A 12,171-nucleotide genomic window follows, 5' to 3' on the forward strand; every position below is an offset into this window, starting at 1 on the left:
ATAGGGGCGCCTGGGTGGCTCAGTGGGTTAAAGCCTCTGCCTTTGGCTCAGGTCATGATCCCAAGGTTTTGGGATCAAGCCCCGCATCAGGCTCTCTGCTCAGTGGGGAGCCTGCTTCCTCCTCTCTCTCTGCCTGCCTCTCTGCCTACTTGTGATCTCTGTCAAATAAATAAATAAAATTAAAAAAAAAACAGAAATCATATTGTAACAATATTACATGATAATAAACTTTTGTTTCTATATTAATTATTTATATTTGAAAAAGTGTGGAGTCATTTTGTCTTCCCAGGGTGCTCAGGGATCAATTTTATTGGTACATAGCGTTTCTGAGTTTTTTCTTTGCAGAGTAAAAAACACTATTTTTAAGAGGTTTTTTTGTTTTTTTTTTTTTAAAGAATCAATACCATCATGCTCAAAATTGGGTTTACCTAGGTTTACAAAAGGTGATCTCCCACCCCAGGTTTCTTCACAAACTGCTTCTTTCTTATGGTCCTTGGGTTCCACCTCTGTCACCTGAAACGGTCTTAAAACTGTATGTGACCAAGAGCCCAGAAACTTACTGGAGATGGCAGAACCTTGGGATGAGCATCCCTGGGGGAGGGCCGTGAAGGAGCAAGCAGGTTGCTCTTGGTCCTGCTCTGTTTGGCCAGTCGGGTTTGGCTCTAATCACTGCCACCTGTTCAGTGTCTGGCTGGTATCCTTTTGAGCCTAGCTAACTGTGGCTGTCTTATACTCCCTGGCCCTCTCCTAGAATACAGACTCTCAGGGTCCTGAGAAATCTGGGTTTTAGGGAAATATTTTGAAGGTGACCTGAAAGAGCTTTGGTTTGGGCAGATTTGGGGTGAAATCAAGGTTTGGAGATCTGTGAAGTTACTGCTTCCAGTAACACCTGTTCATACTTAAACCTTGAAAAGAGTGAAGGAGACATTCAGAGTTCATCTTAGGGGAACCAAAAACTAACATTTACTGGGCCTACAGTGCTGGTCCCCTTGTCTACATAAATCATCCCATTACTGTTTCATTCATAACTGTGGTCACTCTACAGAAATTCCAGCAGTAATTTAGGAGGAATAAGAAGATACACTCTTGGGGGCCTGGGTGGCTCAGTTGGTTAGGCAACTGCCTTTGGCTCAGGTCATGATCCCAGAGTCTTGGGATCAAGTCCCGCATTGGGCTTCCAGCTCCACTGTGAGTCTGCTTCTCCCTCTGACTTTCTCTCCTCTCATGCTCTCTCTCCCTCTCTCTCTCTCCTATAAGTGAATAAAACCTTAAAAAAAAAAAAAAAAGATACACTCTTGGGCGCCTGGCTGGCTCAGTCAGTAGAGCATGTGACTCTTGATCTCAGGGTCATGGATTCAAGCCCCACAATGGGTGTAGAGTGTACTTATAAAAAGAAGAAGGTGATAGATGATGCACCCTTTATCACTAAACCAGTGTTGTCTGTTAAGCTAAGTAGTCCCTCCTGTATTATTTAGGAAACAGCTACTTGTGGGACGTGGCGGTACCAGAGGATAAACTTCTGTTTGTGGGTTATACATTTGGGGGGAAGTTAATATAGTACTTGGGATAGTTATGAAAAGCAGTGTGGGCATAGTGGAAAGAGCAGATGTGTGCTGAGTCTGTTAGATCTGTGACCTCATATAAACAACCTGAGTCCCAGTTTCCTCATTTGTGAAATGGGAATAATACCACATACTGCTTGAGATCTCTGTCAGATAAATAAATAAAATCTTTAAAATAATAATAAAATAAAAGAGAAATGAGATGTGAACATCATATAATATTTATGGGTCTGTCTGGTTCGAAACTGAGTTTGGAGGCAATTTCCAAAGAAGCATTCCCAGTTTTTTGTTTTTTTTTAAAGATTTTATTTATTTATTTGACAGAGAGAGAGAGCACAGAGGAAATGGCAGGCAGAGGGAGAGGAAGAAGCAGGCTCCCGTTGAGCACAGAGCCCGATGTGGGGCTCGATCCCAGGACCCCGGGACCATGACCTGAGCTAAAGGCAGAGACCTAACCCTCTGAGCCACCCAGGCGCCCCCATTCCCAGTTTTTTTTTGAGCAATGAGCCTATCACTGGAGATAATGCAACTTCTGCAGATGAACCTACTGTACATATTTTGAGAATCACTCATTTTAGTCTGTACTACTGCGTGCTAGAATAAGTGACACAGCCTCTAAATGTTGTTGGAGAACAAAAAAGGAGGGAATTAGAAGAGAGTGCATTGCTTTAGGAAAGCCTGGAAAAGATGGGCTTGAGTCGAATCTTAAAGGAAAGGTAGGGCTTGGTAGTAAGGGAAGAGGGATGGCATTTCTGCGTCTTTTGGGGGAGTCACAAGAGCAAAGCATATATGGTTTGGTTTAGTCAGCACATGATTGTGTGCCTGCTGTGTGCTGTATATTTGGCTGAGCTTGGGAAGTCGGATGAATGGACACTGCCCTGACTTAGGGTGCTGGGGAAGAGGCACATAACATGAAAAATTATGATACAATATGATAGTGTAGTAGAGAGATACAGCAGTGACAGTGGGATTCTCATCCTAGGGAATCAAGCAAGGAAGAGGGGAAGGTGAGATCAGGCTGCCTGGCGTGGTAAATTGCTGTGTAAGAAAGGAGGATGATGGGGTGTGGCGCAGTTGGGGTAGAAGCCAAGGATTTGAAACTTCATGATAAAGGAAATGCAAAGCCCTTGGAAGAGTTTGAGCAAGTATTTTGGAGGAGATTAGTGAGTTGGTATGCAGAATGGATTGGAGTGGCAAGAGATGAGAGAGAACATTTGGGAAGCTTTGTGCAGTAGAACAGGCTAAATATGAGAAAGCTTGAATTAGGATTGTGGAGGAAGGCAGGGAAAAGATCAAGAGCAGGCAGAATTCTTGATTGACTTGTCACAGAAAATGAAAAGGGTCACACATTTATTCTGGACTTTGGGATCTGGAAGAATGTTCCCGCTGTTGAATAGGAGTGAGAGGAGGGTGAATTAGATACCTGACATGCTGCCCAGAGGCTCCCAGAGCCCGGCTCCTTGGGAAGGCACCAAGGCACTCCTAGTATACATCTCTCAAATTCCCCCACCCCTCACCATCTCTGTATCTCAGCCTAACTGCTTTGGATTTTCCTTCCAGCTCCTCCACCCCCGCCACCCATGATCCGAAATGGTGCCAGGGATGCTCCCCCTCCCCCACCACCGTACCGAATGCATGGGTCAGAACCCTTGAGCCGAGGAAAGCCCCCACCTCCTCCCTCAAGGACGCCAGCTGGGCCACCCCCTCCTCCTCCACCACCCCTGAGGAATGGCCACAGAGATTCTATTACCACTGTCCGATCTTTCTTGGGTGAGTAATAGCTGGGTAACAGTAATCGCTGTTTCAGTCTTGTAGTTCCTGTGGTGACTTCACTAATTCCAGTGGCCACTCTAGAGCGGGAATGGTCACTAGGTATCCTTTGTTCACAACAGTTCCTCTCCTCACTGCCCCTCAGACTTCTGGGTCCCCTCCATTGACTTCCCTTGCCTTATATGAATTCTAGGTATGATTGCTTTAGAAGAGATGGAAGTAAAATCGGTAGGTGTTGTGCTAATAGCCCCAAAGCTACTCTCTTGCTCCCCAAGGGTCATTTGTGGTTAGCTTTTGGGTCAGAGACTAGCCTTTTCAGGATTATTCAGACAGGAATGGTCTATCTTCCTAGGAAGGAGAGGGCCTTTCTGGACCTTTAAAAAAATAACAACAAAAACCCGTGGTACACAACATTAATAATACAGAGCCACAATCTAGCAGTGCTCCTTTGAGGAAGTTACTTCACTTCTCTGGGCCTCACTTCCCTCATCTGTGAAATGAGGAGGTTGGTGAGATCAGGAGTGTATCAGATTTAACTTTTTCAAGGTCATAAATGAGTCTCCGGCCTCACCTTAGAGATTCTGATTCATTTATCTTAAGATGGAGCCCCAAGCAAAGGTTGTCCATAGGGTTTCCTCAGATCCTCTGTTGAGGATCCCTAGAAAGATCTGTACAGTGTCCTTCAAACCTGACACTCTAGATTCTTGAATCATTGCCTCTTCTCCGCCCCCAGTCTCATTCTGTTCCTAACTGGTGGACCAGGGTTTTTGGAATGTGTTTGAGCCACACCAGTTGAAAAATCTGAGCCGCCTTCTAGAGGGGCCATGGAAAGAGGGAGCGGAGGCCATGAGATGGCTGTCCCAGCTCTGTGGTAGAGCTAAATGAGGGTAACCTGGGCCCTAGGGGAATTATCTGGTCAGATCTCTCACTAAGCTGGTGACAGAAATTCCCATTTTAAGTTAATGTCTACCAATCTGTGGATTCAGTTCAGTTGGTTTCCCATGGTGACAGCCTCTAAGATGGCTTTTAACTGAAACAGAACTGTATTTCCTTCTCTTCCCGTGCAAACAGCTGGGCTCCTTTCCTGTTAAGTGCCTGATTCTTGGTGGAAAGATTTAAAGAACTAATTCAAAGACTCATTCCTTAATGTAAAGAGCCTCTGAGCATATCCTCTGTGCATGCAAAGTGCATAGAAAGATGCTGTTGCTGGCCTCAGGAACCTCAGTTTAGTGGGCCAGGCAGGCCCTTGTGGTCCATCAGAATTCGAGGGAGATCAGCAAGGGGTGGAGGTCAGAAGTGGTACAAAATATGTGGGAGCACAAGAAAGGAGGATTTGACTTAATATTCTGTTCCTTTCCCAGATGATTTTGAGTCAAAGTATTCTTTCCATCCAGTAGAAGACTTTCCTGCTCCAGAAGAATATAAACACTTTCAGAGAATATATCCCAGCAAAACAAACCGAGGTGAGAAGAGTAGTCAATGAAAGTTTTTCCATAATTCTATAGGAAGTAGAATTGGTCATTTTTTCTTAGATTTAAATTTGCTTCTCCTCATCTGCATTTTCTTAAGAAAACAAGGGAACAACAGAACCAGTCCCTAAATTTTAAAGGTTAGCTTAAAGAACCTGTCTCTCATGTCAGGAATGTTCAGGTTATTCAGGGTTTGGTGGTTGACCTTATGTATGTGGTTTTTATTTTTATATTTTTCAGCTGCCCGTGGAGCCCCACCTCTGCCGCCCATTCTCAGGTGAAGCCTGGCTTGGTCCTGTTCCTCAGGAAAAGGATGGACCCTCACCTCTGCTCAGATGGTCCCTTCCATTCCCCTGAAACCTGCATGAGAGCTCCTGACGTGTTTCTCCAGTGCAACCCATCTCTAGACACCAAGCGTCCTCCCCACTCACCTCCATCTATGCATCTTGTCTCTAGACTTGGTGATTGGACTCTTTATATTGACAGTAGGGTCTCAAACCCTGCATCCATCCCTCCTCTTGCAAGCCCTGCTAGCCAGATGAGGAAAACGCTTCCATGTCTCCTGCCTTCCTCTTGGGGAAAGGTGCCTTGTTATGATGAATGAACTCATTGTTGGGGCAGGGTGGAGAATTGTACTCCTACTTTCTCCCACCCACTGTGGGGGAAGCGTGGCGGTTGTATTATATTTCCTCATTTAGGAGGCTGGCATGGCCAGGACTTCTGGGGGGTGGGCATTTTTAGTGAAACAGGAAAGGAATTTGCAGAGAAGTGATCTGTTTTAAAGGTCAAGTTTGAAGAAAAGGCAAAGAAATGGGTCTGCTTTCTGTTTAGGGGTATTTTGGTTTTGCTCTCACCCCACCCCATGCCACCACCCCAGGGAGAAGTTGGATATTATAAACACTAAATACTAATCAGTTGAACTAAACATCTAATAAAAAGAGAGGGTGAAATCAACTGGGGATCCTTTAAGAGCTAGTCAGTTTCTCTGCAGCAAAGGGGCCAGGAGCCATTTGTGTCCTCTGGGACTCCCTGCCCATTTGCCTGTTTCCTCAGGGTGCTGAGGCTGAGGGCTGTTATTCCTCTCTGCACTGCCCATCCCCTCAAGAGACAAGTCACTTTGATTCATTACAGATTCACAAACTCCAAAAACCTGCAGTGGGAGATGGAAAGATAGAGTGTTGGCCTTGACACCAATTAAGTCTTTTCTGACTGGCCCTGGAGGCCTGCTCAGAGACTTTAGCCCCTGATGGGTGTCCCAGGATGACAAGGGAAGGTGAAGCACCTCGTGGAAGGGTCAACTCTGTGGGTTATGAAGGACTTTAAGGCCCACTTGTTCCAAAGTTCACAGCCCATCTGACTTAGCAGGTACTTCTGTTCCTTTCTCCACTACTCTTGCCTTTGCAAGACTGCAGGGGTTAATATAGCAGAATAGAGAAGGGTGAGGAAGGTTATGGGGACAGCCAGATTCCTCTGTGCCAGGAAGCACAAAGACTTTGGTGAAGTGTGCCTCAGTCCAGTTGATCTTTCTTGGCAGCCAGCAATATGTTTTTTCGTCTTCCGGGTCCTAGTTCAAGGATGCAGGGGAAATAGAGGGTCCCAGTCTAGGAAGAAACTGAACTTGGATAGTGGGATGGGACTTCACCATTCTCTCACAGCAAGATGGAGCTCCTGGGCTCTGCATATGGATGGTTTGGTTTGCTACAACTCTTGCTGAGTGCAAAAAAAAAAAAGCTTGAGAGTGAGAGCAGGGGAGGAGCCAAGGCTATTCCTTGAAGTGGATGGGGAAAGCCAAATAAAAATTTTCACCAGGTACATCACAGGCTTAAATTGCCTTTGGGACCTCTCCAGTCTGTTGGATCACAGACTAAGGATCTGTGCATGGTGCCCAGAGAAACCCAAGTCTTCCCATGCAGGTGGGAGAGCTCTCAGCTTGGGTTCTTTATTCAGGGTCTGCTATCCTTTGCCATTCCCTGGACTACATTGACTCTTGGGACAAACCATGATGAGGTCTGTCCCCAAACCTTTTCTAATCATTCTCTTTATCGTTTTTATTTTCAAATCTGTTAGCAGTTATCTCTCAGCAGTATCTCCAGCATTCTGAAGCCAGTAGTGCTGAGACAGGGCACGAGTGGAGGGAAAAAGAATACAAGAGTTAACCCTGCAGCAGAGTTCCAGGGGAGATGCTGACCAGTTACTGAACTTGGACTGTGAAGTCCTCCCATTTGTTTTTGAAATGGGAGTTGATGCCTTTTGTATAATATTATCAAAGTATATCCTTTTTTTCCCCCTTTACTCAAACATAGAGCATCAAAATAAGTATCACAAGTAAAAGCCAAACCCCAGCTTTTCATTGGGGCTGATATCTTCCTCCTCTGTGACCTGCTGCCTCTCTTACTCCCCAGCATTTGGACTGTGTCACATAGGTATTGATAGTATTCTCATTTTCTTGGCCTCATGAAAAAAAACGCCTGGGCCTAGATCTAATCAGAGGGATTTTCTTCTTGAGAGCATGTTGATGGCACAGTACCTATTTAATTGTCTTTGCCTTATTGTCCCTCTGTTAATAACAGATTTATTATCATGTATATTTACTATTGAAGAATGGGAATGTGATCCTCATAGCTATTGATCTATTTTGTATGTTGTAAAAAGCTTGTACTATAGATTTAAGGTGGGCTGGCTGCAAGAGCACTAAAACTTCTCACCTTTTAGCCTGCTCTTCTTACCTGCTTGTGGGAGGAGTGCTGTCTCTTCAGTGGGAGATGGGGTGGTCTCATGTTGAGACTCTTGCCCAGTCCCCTTAACCCCCTTAATTCCCTCCCAGAAGGAAGAGACATTGCCCAACTAAGCATCAGGAAGCTGTGTTATAAGCCTCTGTGTGGGTTTGGTTTTATGTTTTTCTCTAGTGGGAAAAACTTAATTGTTTCTTTCCACCCTTTCTGGGAAGCAGAGCAGTGGCTTCCAGGTTTTTAAACGAGCTATATGCCCCTCTTCCCCCCTCTTCTTTGGTCACCAAACTTGGATCAAATCATTTTGATATTCCAGGTGTGGTTTTTCTGGTTTTGGGGATTTCCTCCAGCTGCAGAACCCCATCATCCTCACGGCCTGGGCTCCCAGAGTGAGGGTGCTTAGGGCTACCCCACCTGATGGATGTGAGACTACTTGTCTCCAGAAATGCATCCCAGCCCTCCCAACTGGCCAAGGCAAGGAGACTAGCCACTGGCCATTGCACTGGGGGCATCCCCTCACCCCACAGCTTCCCAACTTGAAATCCAGATTTACCTCCAGGGAGAGGTGAGAAAAAATTGTAAATAGACTTGCTACAGAGCAACTCAGGGTTGGGGTGTGTTTTAATTCTCCTGATCACTTGAAATAATCTGTAGGCTGAGTGCTTATGGGAGTGGGGGAAAAATGTGACTCCAGGGTCCTTTCCTTCTGCAATGCTCTGGGGGTGGAGTATAGGGCATCTGAGGCCCTTTGATGGCACTACACTGAGCTGTCTGTCCTTCGGGAAACCCAATCTACAGTCAACTGCAAATCCAATTCTTCACATTCCAGTTGTAGCCTTTCTTTCCCTACTGAATCTCAGTCCCTGGCAATGTGGTCAAGGTGGCTTTCTGTAAGCCGCCCTGATTTAGGGAATGGAAGGCATTACAACTCTGCCTTCAAGACTCATCTCTTAAAAGCAAAATGAAACAAAACTACAGCCACCTTCCAAACACATAAAAAAATTTGAAGGATAATTGTTAAGCTGAAGGAAGGATTTGGTTCCATTCAACTCCACGGTCATTGTGCCTTTACTTGTGTTAGATTTCTGTGCTTTCTTCCTCTCTCTCTTTGAAGCAATTAAAATCTTCCTTGATAACTATTTCCTTCTTTCTACTCTTGTTTCTAACACCTTAGTGGGTTTCCTCTCTAAGTGTCTTAAATCTCATTCCACTGGTGGCAGAGGGGCCAAGCCTTCTTTTCTCATGTCTAACCTTTGTCCTTTCCCACGGGACCAGCATGGAAGTCCTAGTCAACACTGAATAAAAGACTAGAGTGATGTGTGCAGTGTGTGTGCAGTGTGTGTGCAGTGTGTGTGTGTGTGTGTGTGTGTGTGTGTGTGTGTCCATCTTTGCATGTGGATCAGTTTATTTTCTTTTAAAAAAGTAATTTATTGTATGATTTATTTTGGAGATATATTCCAATTGCAGTGCTCCCTCCTAATAAGCAGTGATTCCTCCCACCCCCCACCCCCCACCCCTCTACAATGTATAATCTGGTCTCAGGTTGGATTCTTTGGTACACTTCTTTCTTCTGGAAGCCGTGCAGTTTAATTAAACCTTGCTTAAAAACAAAAACAAACACCTGAAAACTGTGTACTCTTGTCTGGAACACTGCCTCCAGTGGTGGCATAGGGAGCGGAGAACATTTGTTGCTTCTGGTGAGTGTGGTGGTTTGACTCTAGAACCTCTAAGAAGGTAGCTACACTGACTTGGGCAGAAGCATCTGCAGCTTCCCAGGGGTCTTCCTTCCTCCCTTCCTGCTGTATTTTGAATATCACAGTTCTCGTTACCCATGCTCACTGGGTGACTGTGGTAGTTCTGGTCATCATTTACGTTTGCCATCTTACCTTCCCGATGCCCATGATTTCAGGGGACCCAGGAGGCGCTCTGGCCTTGTGTCCTCTCCTTACATCTCTTAGGATTCTTTCTACCTGTGTTGCATGGCAGATTGTCCCACTGAGGTATGGAAGAAAAGGGTAGGGACAGCAGATGGACTGTATGTGTCTATTGTTATTGTGGGTGTTGGCTTTTTTTCTTCCCTGCTTTTTATGTTGCAATCTTGGCTGGCTTTCTTGAACTTTGACTTGGGGTGTGAAAAATGAACCAGACATTCTCTGCTTACTGTGGTCAGCTGACATAATCACCACTAAGACTTAATGAGCTCACCTTGCGCTTTCATCGCTAGGAAAGATTTTGAAATTATTTCCCATACTGATTCATAATGGGTGTGTGTATGAGTCACTTTCACGTAATTTAGATATAAAAACTTAGGGAGGGGGGAAAGGCCTCCTTTCATTTTCATCCATACTTCCCAGATTGGCTGAATCCCTGATTATTTGACCCATCATTGTTATTAATATGATTAATAAACTACCTATTTATTGATTTAATTGTTCCTCCTGTGACTTTAGCCCTCAAATGGAGCTTGCCTGAATGACCCTCAGTTTCCTAAACCTGTAAGATTTCTCTGTCCTGTTGGGGTGATACTGCTAGTCTCTGCATGTGTGTGTGTGCATGCATTTGTGCACACATACACAAAAGGATATTGGACAGGCCCTTCCATTGTGATTTGATTCCTTCCCTCATGATACTGTGTATCAGTTAGCAGGTGATAAGGACACTAGTCTCATTATTACTGAGACACAGCTGCTTACTGTGAATGTTTCGGTTTTAAGTATTTCCTGGCCCAGCACAGCCACAAACTGTGACTCGCTACAAGGATGGGGCCTGTCTCTGACTTTCAGTTACTCTGCAGACAGAGGTAAGAGAACTAAAATGTCAACCTCAGGATCCTAACCACCCCAGAGGATAACTACAGAGAAACGCTTCACATCTGACATCATTGGAGCCCAGTCTGGATCGCTTTTACACGTCATCAAATTCATTTTCCACTCCTAGGTTTAGGGGTGTGAGATTTAAAAGACTATATGCTATCCAGCTGCAAAGTGTTCATGGAAAAGGTAGAAATTCATTTGGCAGGGTTGTCCTCTCCATTTCTGCTGCAAGCATTTTATTGCCCAATTCACTCTGTGCCCCAGGCATCTGTTATATGAAGATGAATAGGACTGGTCTTTGCCTCCAAGGAGTTGAGAGTCTAGTAGAACACTTCAGGACAGCCACCAAGAGAAACCTATGTAGGTTATTAAAAGGCTTAATGGCACTTAGCCAGGGAAGGTGGATGGGGTGTGGCATTCCAGACAGAGGAAACAGCAAGGACAGAGGCCAAGAAGCAAGACAGTCCGGTGGCATGTGCAGCGTGTTCCTGTAGTATCAGAAAGGGAGAGCATCGTGTAGGTAACCTGGTAGAGACCCCTTCAATCCAGACCTTCTGTGATTCTCTGCCTGCTTCCACAGTGGTCATCTAATCCTGTAGGCTTACCTTGGACCGGTGCTTTTCTTCTGGTGAGTGTTTTCATAGGCTCCAGGTTGAATACTAAGTACTCATTGCTTCCTGGGCTCCCTCTAGCCCACTGTAACCAAGAGAGGTTTTCACCACTATCCCTTAAAGCTGGCTGGACACATGTTACCATTTCAAGTTATTAAGGATGGTTTTTAGGTGCCCAGGTTATCAAAATACATGAACAGTAAAGATTGCTTCCTGGGTTCTGTTGCTCTATTAAGAGCTCAGAAATGCCATCTGGTCTAAAAACCTCCATTCTCTGGGAACATTCTTCCCATTCATGACTGTGAATGCTGATCTCTATTGTAAATTTAAGCTCCTAGAGAACCTTCCCAAAATGTGCTCCCTTAATATCTCTTCCTATTTATTTATTTTTAAAGCTTTACTTATTTAAGTGATCTCTATACCCAATATGATGCTCAAACACACAATCCCAAGATCAAGAGTCGAATGCTCTTCTGACGGAGTGAGCCAGGAGCCCCTATCTCTTCCTATTTAGAAGTGTACAGAAGGCTTCCTATTTAGGACCTGTGTCTGTCTAATACTTCCACCTATGTTTAAGTGGTCAAGTGTTTGAGCTGCTGTCAGACTTCCCGAGTTCAAACGCCAGCTCTTCCACTTGCTGGTTGTGTGACCTTCGGCAAATTTAGTCAACCCCTCTATTTCAGTTTCCTCATTTGCAAAATGATAAAACCAACTTAATTCGGTGCTTGTGAGAATGAGATGGAATAAATAGAATACTTGAGCTCTGTGCCTGGCATGCACTTGAACACTCAGTATTTGCTCTTAGCTCCTGTATGAACTGGCTACAATTAACTGGTGATTGTAATAGCATTGTTTTCCTGTTTCTCAGCTTCATTGTTCTATTTCATTTGAAACTGAAGGATGAAAGATAAATGCTTGCCATCTCCTAGATTTGGGTTTTGGCCTTCGAGGGAACCTGAGGCTTAGCTAGGTTATTAGTTTTGGAGGCTGGCCTGTAAATTACCGCTCTAATTTATATTTTTCATTAAAAGCTCAGCTTGCCTCTTCTTCTATAGCAGTCTTCCCTGGCCCTGAAACCCTGGTGTTTAGCCATAAAAGAAGATTTTAAAATTAAAAGGCCATAATTCAACTCCCCACAATGTGTGGATTAATGGAATTAATGATAAGGTGCACAGAATATTATTTTTATTTTTAACAAAAGCAAAGACCTGCCCCTA

The 12,171-nt window shown here is 44.6% G+C and overlaps 1 protein-coding gene across 2 annotated transcripts in view; it reads left to right on the forward strand.

Moving 5' to 3' along the window:
• Nucleotides 1-9,133, forward strand: part of LOC111151582 (WAS/WASL interacting protein family member 2) — a 46,680-nt gene extending 37,547 nt beyond the window's left edge. For both annotated transcript variants that reach the window (XM_022509655.1, XM_022509656.1), the window contains exons 6-8: nucleotides 3,123-3,332; nucleotides 4,694-4,795; nucleotides 5,042-9,133. In XM_022509655.1, coding sequence (XP_022365363.1) covers nucleotides 3,123-3,332; nucleotides 4,694-4,795; nucleotides 5,042-5,082 — 353 coding nt within the window. In that variant the 3' untranslated portion in view covers nucleotides 5,083-9,133. The remainder of the gene's footprint in view (nucleotides 1-3,122; nucleotides 3,333-4,693; nucleotides 4,796-5,041) is intronic.
• Nucleotides 9,134-12,171: the final 3,038 nt, after the last annotated feature.

This window comes from Enhydra lutris, unplaced genomic scaffold (genome assembly GCF_002288905.1).
Source record: "Enhydra lutris kenyoni isolate GAN:26980312 unplaced genomic scaffold, ASM228890v2 scaffoldscaffold26, whole genome shotgun sequence".
Lineage (NCBI taxonomy): Eukaryota > Metazoa > Chordata > Mammalia > Carnivora > Mustelidae > Enhydra > Enhydra lutris.